We start from the raw sequence: 9,808 nt of genomic DNA on the forward strand, positions 1-9,808 counted from the left end.
GAAGGAAGGAAGAAAAGCTAAAGTCACAGTTATTTACTGTGATAATGAGCCTATGGGAGAACAAGGTTTTCTGTTCAGAAATTCAACATGGAGTGGCTGTCAGTGATTTAAAAATTCTTCCTGCCACTTTCTCCATAATTTGAGAGGGAAAATGTTACAAAATTTGGCTTCCAAGAGTAAAGAAAGGTATTTCTTTTTCCTTGGGGAAAAAAAAAGGGGGGGGGGAGGACATTTTAAACAAATAGAAATATATGCAATTGTAGGTTTACCGCTACCTGTGTAAGTTAGTTTAGCAAATATTTACTGAAGGCCTGCCTGTTCTAAGCAGTGGTGGGCCCCAGGAAAAAAGACAATCCCTGCCATCATACAGCTTACCTGCTAGCCTGCAGGCGGGCGGGTAGAGGGTGTTGGCTGGAGGAAAGGCAGGAATTAACACTCTTTTCATCCAAATAAACCACACGAGTCAACACTGCCTTCTCTGCTCATTCTCATCCTCTTTCCCAAGTGGATCAAGGAGATGCTAATAAACAATACAAAGCCTTCCCCCTAAAAAGGTCCTCTGGGACCCAAGCTCATTGCTTCCTTTGCGGCCCACTCAAGACCAATAGCATCACTTTTCATGTCTGCTTTGAACAATGGATGCTAAATCAAGGCCCCTCTTCACTCCTACTTCCTGACTTTGGTACAAACATTTCCCAATGGCTGTGCACCCAAGAAACATACACGCCTTGCTCCTAAATTTAATACGAGTGTGATATATTTTGTGCATATGAATTATGATGTAATACATATATAGTTTCCATGGGGGAAAAGAGAACTTTTAATTTTAGAAAGAGATCAGTATCTGGAATTTTCATTTAACAGACAATGTTCAGTCTTTAAAGGGGACAGAATAAACATGCCATTGTATAAATTCTTTGCAATAAAATGGTTTCAGAAAAACAAAGCTTTTGATTTGGGCACCTCTGCCACTAAATCAGAGAGCACTAAATGGAGGAGCTTCTGTTCTTACTTGTAAAAATACCTATATTCCACTCATCATTAGTCGCATGTGACTTCCACAAGTAGGTGTTACTGTCAAATAAGGTCTTTATTTAGTGGTGGCCTTTCCCCACAAACCACGCTTCTTGGAATTATCAAGAAAATACTGGTTTTAGAAGTTCTTAGAAAGCATGGGAAATTCCTGCTGTCTGTATTCTGGCTATTACTAGCCAATTGGTTTGGTCAGCATGAGGCAAGTTGCTATAAAACAATTCCCGGATTAACCATAACCTCTTGTCTTCTAGGGCTAAGGGATGAGTGACTTTAGCCAGAACTTCCTATGGGGGTGGAAGGGTGGAGGCTAGTGTGTGGGGGAAACTAACAGTTTTTTTGTTTGGGGACAATGCTTCACCATACACTGTCCAGTGGACTGAGCACGCTTGCTACATCTGGTCCCCAGTCACAAAAAGCCAGCAGCGCCTTAAGTCATTGTGACAAACAAAAAAGATAAGATGCCTCCCCGCTACCCCTGCCATGCCCAGAGCCTCTTCCATGTCGGCAGAGTGTTCAGAACACTCTGTGTCTGTCAGTTGCTTCTGGAACTGGAACTGGCAAAACACCTCCCGATTACAGAATATCTCTAAAAACCATGTCCAGACTTTCTCAGAGGAGACCATGGATGCTGCTTCCCTGACAAACTTACAGGGTGGCCCTCGAGAGACCCCATGACTATTCCCAGTCTTTGTGTGATGAAGTTCAATTATGTCCCTACTATAGAGTAGAACTGGTGACTCAGCTTCTAAAGGAGACCAGAGACCTACCTGGGCTGGGGGCAGGCCTCAACACGCCTGATGAACAGCCATGAAGCGTTCTAGCTGGTAGGTTAGGAAGTGGCAGAAATCCCCAAAATAAAGACACAAGCCCTCCCCCACTTTTATTCTTAAACAAGAGTAGCACGCCCAGAAGGCCCAGAACACACCAGAAGATACCTCTCCTTGATTTACCAGCTTTTCTCTGTTTAAGCCAATCTTCTCTCTGATGTCATGTTACCAACCTTGTACCTGTGTTCACATGGTCTGCCACATTGTTGTGAATGTCCCATTCTGAATTAGCAAGTTGTATGACATTTAGTAGATCCTTAGTTTTCCCAATTTTGTATCAGCTTTAGTTATGCTTAAGAGAAAATACACTTATTACTTAAGCTGTCTAGGGAAATGTTTTACAGCACAAATACGTCCCCAAAACAATAATTATGTGAGTCATCTAGCATATCTTTCTACCTCAGTGAAGAATGGGCCTTACTCCAAGCCAACACAGGGGGGAAAAACTGACCTGTCTCTACAATTACCCCAGCAAAGGAGACTTGAGGAAAGGTTTCCCAAAATTGGGGGGGTGGAGGGCTACAGGGATAGGCTCTGTGCCTCAGTTTCCTTTTACGTACAATGAGGGGATTGAATTTGATTGACTCCAGGATCCTGTCCGGCCTGACAGCCTGAACCTGAAACCAGCAGAAGAATAATTTCAAAATCCAGAGACCAGGAGGGAATTCAAGAATAGTTGGGAGAGGCTGGCATCCAGGCCTGTGGGGCTGTGGGGAAATCGACCTACAGAATGAGCCATTGGGGAACTCCTGCATGGGGTTCAAGCTGTGACCATTCTTCACAGCAGTAATGCCTGGGGTACAGTGGACGGGCTTCTCGAGAAAGGCTCTGAGTCAGAAAATCAGAGAGTAGGTTTTGGCTGAGCCCTTCTTCCGAGCTGAGGCGGCGAAGAGTAAAATATATTCACAGTGTGTCAGAAGCAGGACTTAGAACAGAGAACCAGAAACTAAGGATGGAGGTCATCATCATGAGAACTCCCTGAGGAAGTGTGGGAGTGGGGAGGGCGGCGCTCTGTTTAGGGAGAACTCTGAAGGGTGAGAAGATAGCACAGTGAGCCTTCTAGGACCTTACAGAAAAGTCAGCTCCAGCAATCTTGGACTTTCACTGAAAATGGGTGATTTCTTCTCCCTTTAATGTTCCCATTACCCAGTCTTTCAGCTTCCTGCAATTCCAATCAAGAGCTCCAGATATTCCTGCCATTGTGTTCAAATGACAGCCTCTTTTTGTAACATCTTGCAAACATTCATTCCTCCTAGTGTGAGAGGAAAACATAAACTCTAGAAATCAAGATCGAAAACTTCCTAATTGGGCCGCCTCCCACCCCTAGCAGCAGCAGCATTACCACCTTTCTTCCAGGCTGTACTAGGCCTGAACTCATTTCCCAGTGAGCTCCAAGATGCTTGGCTATAAAATTCTCCAAGCCGACTCCCCCTGGAGCTGCAGTGGATAATTACAGCACGCATTAATCACCAGACACCCCCCCACCCCCACGCTACCTGGTTACTCTGCATCTCCATTTGGTATAGCTGCTTTCTGTTTCCTTGTTCCATTGGGCACTAGGGTTTTGCAGTGTAATTACTAGCATTCAAGAACGTTTGTTACTGGCATTGAGACAGATTGTCAGTATCAGCTGTCAGCTTTGAAAATTGTTATCTTTGGGGACTATCAGACTAGACCATACCAACCCCCACTATGGTGCCTCCGGATGAGGCAAATTTTATTTATCATCTCTCACTGAAGGGTGGCAGTGAAAATCTGACAGGGTGAACATTCCATGCTGTAAAATAACGCCATTTGTGGCAATTCCATCAGCACACTAAGGAGCATTTTTACCACCTCTCCATTAGTTGGTTTATAGCAAATCCAAGCCCTGTTTTATCTCAGGGGTAAACATTTTTTTTTTCATGTGCTATTAAGTATTCAGCAACCCACAAAAACATATGATTATAGTCTTTCAAATATCTTCATAGTTTTTTTCTGATACTACAAAGACAAAAGAAATGCTAGCTCAATGTAAAAATAATAATAATAAAACAGAAGGACAAGAGAAAAAAATAAGTCACCAGTATTACAAGTTTGGTTTATCTCCTTCCAGGGGTTTTTCTATATATGTAAACACAACTACACTTTATTTTTAAAATGGAATATACTGTATTTAATGTTTAGTAACCTTTCTCCTCACTTGATTTACCAATATTATTTATATACCAATACAGAAAAAAACTGAGTGACAAATTAATTAGCCATGTGGCTGCCATCTCTCCCTAAAGCCCAACAGTAATAACAGATTTAGGAAGAAAAAGCTTGCTCAAAAAAGGGAGAGCTGAGAATCAGGATTCAAAACTTTATGGTTTGCCTAAAAACGTTCATTAACACGGACCCAAATCCTAACCATTGCTTTGTATACAGTAGGTACTCAGTGGACAATTATGGAATTAATACAAATGAAAGGCCAGAAAGTGGTCACCATGTGTGGAGAAGAGGCTGTTCCCTGACAGAACCACTGTCTGTCCTGCAAGCTGGACCCCGGCCAGAACAGAAGTTGCTTCCTGCAAACCCTTCTTAGAGACTGAACGTAATTCATGTTTCTTCTGACATAAATCAGCACTCCTCCCTGCCTCCTGCAATGTGCCGGTTCCTGGAACAGGTTGTTGTCCTGACCTGATCAAGCATGGCAAGTAATTTCCAGTACCTGGTAGCATTCACGCACTAGTACCCATGGCTATCCCCCCTTCACCCTATATAATTCTTTGGCACCTACCAAGTGGCACAGGGATCTGTTTTATCGTACAAACACCCAAGACATGCCTTGTATGTAAGGTTCTCTTAACAAACTATTAATTACCAGACAGGAGAGGTCAGCCTCTTTCTTTGGTCTTTCCCTGCCCTCCATTTATGGAGGTAGATTTTCAGTCTGCGGGCTTTGACCTGGATCTACGTGTACTCACACCACACTCCCTTCTGATACAACAAAGAGAATGTGTCACTGTGTCAGAGATGGACTGATAACCAATGTTACACAATCTTCACTATAATAATGACCTGCAACACCAACAGATAGTTATGGCTGGATGCGTGCCTCTGAACAAGTCTTTTATAAAACTCAGTTCTCTCGTCTCTGAAATGTCTGTGTCTGCTGGTCCCTTTCTAGCACCAGGGGGTATTAGAAGTGGTAAGAGAAAATGACAGAAAGGAGTTTTATTTATACAAGCTATCACCATCAGGATGGTTTCATTTCAGCCACAGGAAGACTTTAAGGTGCCTATGACAAGTTGAAATGTTTGGACACTGAAACATAACAAACAAAACATAAAACACAGAAGTAAAACCTAACCATGAAAAGGTTACTGTCAAAGGGAAGCTTAATTATCAGTGAAATATGCATCCAGAATAGGAAACGAACCATTTTTATCCTTTACTTTTCTCCCTCTGGCAATCTTTTAAAATTTTAAAGGTGGACTGAACCCCACCATGTGATATACAGCCTGCTTATATATCACACCTACTTTTGGAGAGCTGTCTTGCCTCCTTAACAGCATTGTGCATTTTAACGTAAAAGAAAAGTTTCCTGGGGCCGGCCGAGTGGCGCGATGGTTAAGAACTCGCTTGGGACGCCAGAGGGTCCCGGTTTGGATCCCACATATGAGGGCCGGTGACACTGCCCTCTACAGCTAAGATGCTGAACAACAGCTCAACCTGGAGCTGGGTTGCCGTGAGTCGCCGGCGACGGCGTAGGCTGCAGCCCCTGCGGCAGTGGGTTGCCATGGGCTACCATGTGTAGCCAGCAGCCAGCGTGAGCGGCTAGCAGCCGCAGCGGCTGTCCAGAAGCTGGCGACTGATATGCCTCACCCGGGAAGAGCACAATGATGGTGCCAACTTGGGCCAGTGAAGCAACATCCTCCACAACTAGATTGAAGAACAAAAATGACAGCAACTTGTATGTTCCCCTTCCCCCAGTTCCCCAACACTGTTCCCATCCCCCTAATTCCCCAATAAAAATCTTTAAAAAAAAAAAAAAAGTTTCCTGTCTTTCCCGGACTAGGCATGAAATGACCATGTATGTGGCGCTTTGTATTCTTTCCATCAATAGCAGAATGAATGGTATTTCCCTTGGATTAGAAAGCTGTCCAAACACTCTGGCACATACCATCTCTTCCTCGCTTTATGCTCCCTTACCCTCCAATAATGCTTTAGCAAGTAATAGTCAACTGTCTTTTAAAGGGTTGCAACATACCATCTACTTATTTGATTTACCCCATATCAATACAAATGAGGCAAATGAAGTCCAAACAACTATTATTTCTATTATCCTTCTTCCTCAGATGGTATTTGTTTTGCTGCCTCATGGCTGCTGGAACTTATTTAAATTCTTCTCCTGTGCTTTTCAAATCTGCAAAGATGGCCCCAGGTAACTCCTAAGACTTACCATGAATATAAGATGCATGCAAACAAGAGCGTGGTACCCAGTCCAGTAACCAAGTTTTCGTCTCTGTACAGGTCCTGACCCAAGTCAGGCACACAGATTGTAACGTTCTTCCCATGTTCATCTAGAACTGGCGAGAAAAGACAAAGTAGTCAGAGTCGATGTAGAAAAGCCTGTTGTAACTCATAAAAGCATTCGTTTTGGGAAAATGCAGGTAGCTTAGCATAGTGAAGACTTCTCACTGGGAACTTCTACTCTATAGTCAGGCTCGACTCAGACTAGACTCTTGCTATTTCAAAGCATCCCTCTCCCACCTCAGCACCCTCTGAGAATAAGACCCTCATCAGAACTGGCTTAGTGCTAAAGGGTTCTTTAGTCTGGGACCTTGTAAGAGTCTTACTCATTTTCATTACTATTCAAACAATAGTAAAAAGTAAACTTTGATCCATTTTTCAGTTGCTTTGGCAGCCTTTGAACAGAGACAGTGTGCAGATAATTGAGTACTCCCTCCGTGCCTATCCTCTCTGGAGGCATGATGAGGGTACTCAACAGCTAAATGTGAACCAGCAATACAGCAGCTGTCTGCCTACCATCTCCACCCACATGGGAATTCATTTTACTGCCAGTAATAGGATGGCTGTGACATCTCTTAGGCTATAATCTGGTAACCTCCTAGGGTGGTCTGGATTTTTAAGATATTTGGAAAGGCTACATAACAAAGATTTTTGTAATATTACCATCGGTGGTAGTTTATTTTTTATCTAACACAGAGTCTTCAATTTTGAACACCCACGCTGAGTATGATTGCCAACTCTGCCCCAAAATAGGAGACATAAACATAAAATAACAGCCTAGAAACCATTTTTGAAACATATACATTCTAAGTGTTTGAAGTCGGACTAAAATTATTACTGGGACTCACACTTGAAAGAGTAAACATAACTGTGTATCCTACGGTTTAAGGAGTCTTTATTCTTAGGCCAATGACATTTTTTTTTTTTAAGGACTTGACCAGAATATGAACTTTGCTATTTAAGTAGTACCACCTGAAATTTTAAAACGTTTTTTTGTTTGTTTGTTTTTAAGTGATACCTGCCATTAAAAAGAAAACTACTGTAACCAAAACTCCCATAAACCCCCATTAAGTTAAAACCAGAGATTAATACATAAACAGTCATAAGTCTTAAAGAGACTAAATTTAAATAAACTTAGAATAAAGAAGACAGTTTAAAAAAAATTATATCCAGGATAGACTATATTTAATATAAGGTCTACAATTATATCACTTTGCAATATAAGTAGCTATAATGACAAGACCATACATAGTATGTGTACATGCTAAAACTTTCAAATTATCTTTGCATTTGCTTCCTAAATTTAAAAACAGGAAAACAACTTCAATTTTCTAGAGAAAAGATAGTACATTTATTAAACTTGATGTATATGAGATCAAATGTACCCATACACACATTTATATACACTTATGTGTATATGTGTGTATACATTTACATACACAGGTATGTATCACAAAAGTGATAAAGATAATAAATTATAACAAGTTTGGAAATCAAAACAGCAAAATTTGCTCTTTTACTGGCGAGGCTCAAGGGCTCACATAGTAACATCTTATAATATAATAGTGTTTTTATAGTTCTCAAAAATCATTGCAACCATTCTATAGCAATAATAGCTAACTGTTATACAGCACCTACTACGTGCTAGGAACTGTACATACTTGTATATACATATATACACATGTTCATTGAATTCTTAGAAACCACATTATAAAATAGTAATCCTATTCTTATTTTAAAGGTGAGGTATCTAGGCAGAGAAAGGTAAGCAGCTTTGTGCAAGTTACTTAAGTGGCAGAGCCAGGCTATAAACCTAGGCCGTCCATGTCTAAAGCTTATTCATGTTCTGTTGTCTCTATAAATACATGTTATTTTCGATGAGCAGCACAAGGTTACATAGCAAAGGGTGGAGCTGGGCTCAAACCTTTTCTCCTGCTTCCCACTTCCATAGTCTTTCCACAGAAATGACCACCCGAAGAAAAGTAAATCAATAACCAACAACAACAAAAAAACAAAATAAACTATGCAAAATAAAAATGTTCCTTGAAAACAGAGCAGGAAAATGCAGATTAGGCCTAAAAGCAAATTCAACAGCCCACTTTTATTCAAGTCTTTCCTACATAGCAGGAAGACTCAAAAGAAAGCATTTTCATTTTCATATCCCACCTTAAGGACTTCAGGTACTAAAAAAGTCTAAATCGTCTATTTTGATTTATTACAAGGAAGGGGGTACAGCTCAGTGGACGTGCACGTGCTTGGCATGTATGAGGCCCTGGGTTCGACTCCCAGCACCTCCACCTGCAACTCTGCCTTGGACACCACACCTGAGGAAACGCAGGCTCAGCTTGATTTGCTGCATCCTTGATACCTAAACAAGAGTGTCACAGAGACATATTCCTTCCTCCACAAATGAAAACGTTCATACTGCAAACGTGTGCTCCTTCGCAAGGCCGGCTTACCTACTTCTACAGGTTTGCTGGACAGAGCTGAGAAAGTGAGATACGTGACATAGCAGCTTATGAGACCTGACTGCAGTAACCCGGAGTGTGGCTGTCCTGGAAAATGACAAGAGACAGATTTTAAGACAGTGTTTTTACATTTCAACGATAAGAAAGCACGTGCTTAAAAAAAAAAAGGTCTCCCGACACCCGAAATGATATTCCTCAAACTTGGACCCCGCCTTTCAAGGAAAGAAGAGGTCCATGATGCATTTCTCAGCTAACACTAAAAAGATTTGGGGGGAGGGAGTTCGTTATACACTGAGCCTAACTGCTATTTTAACGATGCCACGTTCTGCCAAGTTCTCTACCAACACCTTACTTTGATAATAAGGACAGCTGTACTTCAACATACGGCTTGGTTCCCCCCTGAGGTTCACAACATTAGTCTTAAATCACAAGACCTCAGAAGAAAACTGACCATGACTATGTGTGAGATCATATGGCTTAGTAGGGGAAAAGACAGATTTCATAGCCATGGTTTCCAGATTCTCCAAGGCCAGAAGACACTTTAAAGGTCATGACAGTGGAAAAGGCTCGTATCTGTCAATGGACAAAAAAACAAAAACAAAAAAACCCTTTGGGAATACCAGAGCTGGTCCAGGTCAAAAAGGAAGGTAATGGGGCTTAGCATTCATTGAAAGAAGAGCTTTAATGCTACAACATTTAAACTAAATTCAGTGTTTGGGTCATTGAGAATAAGCAGGATGACTCTTAGTTATCATATAAAAGGGATTTATTTGTTTTTTGGTAAAATTTTCAACCACCTGCTGGCATGAAAGAATTTAGTTTTACCCATTCTTCTCTATGATTAAATTTGCTTCTAAGATTATAATTATTAAATTACAATGACCAACAAAGGCATAGAAATGGACCCTTTTATAATGTTGCTCTTTGGTATGGGAATAAGATTTACCTTAACAACTAATGCTTTAAACTAAATATTTCTTT

General features: G+C 41.2%; 1 protein-coding gene and 1 pseudogene across 1 annotated transcript in view; both read right to left on the minus strand.

Annotated features, from left to right (window-relative positions):
• The window catches only part of LOC109381887 (heterogeneous nuclear ribonucleoprotein A1-like), a 3,531-nt pseudogene extending 1,873 nt beyond the window's left edge, over positions 1-1,658 (minus strand).
• SERINC5 (serine incorporator 5) overlaps positions 1-9,808 on the minus strand; it is a 99,828-nt gene that overhangs the window by 9,236 nt on the left and 80,784 nt on the right. Inside the window, exons 7-8 of the mRNA XM_019641074.1 lie at positions 8,819-8,914; positions 6,289-6,415 (exon numbers count right to left, since the gene is read on the minus strand). Of these exons, the coding sequence (XP_019496619.1) occupies positions 6,289-6,415; positions 8,819-8,914 (223 nt within the window). The remainder of the gene's footprint in view (positions 1-6,288; positions 6,416-8,818; positions 8,915-9,808) is intronic.

Source organism: Hipposideros armiger, unplaced genomic scaffold (genome assembly GCF_001890085.2).
Source record: "Hipposideros armiger isolate ML-2016 unplaced genomic scaffold, ASM189008v1 scaffold_55, whole genome shotgun sequence".
Classification (NCBI taxonomy): domain Eukaryota; kingdom Metazoa; phylum Chordata; class Mammalia; order Chiroptera; family Hipposideridae; genus Hipposideros; species Hipposideros armiger.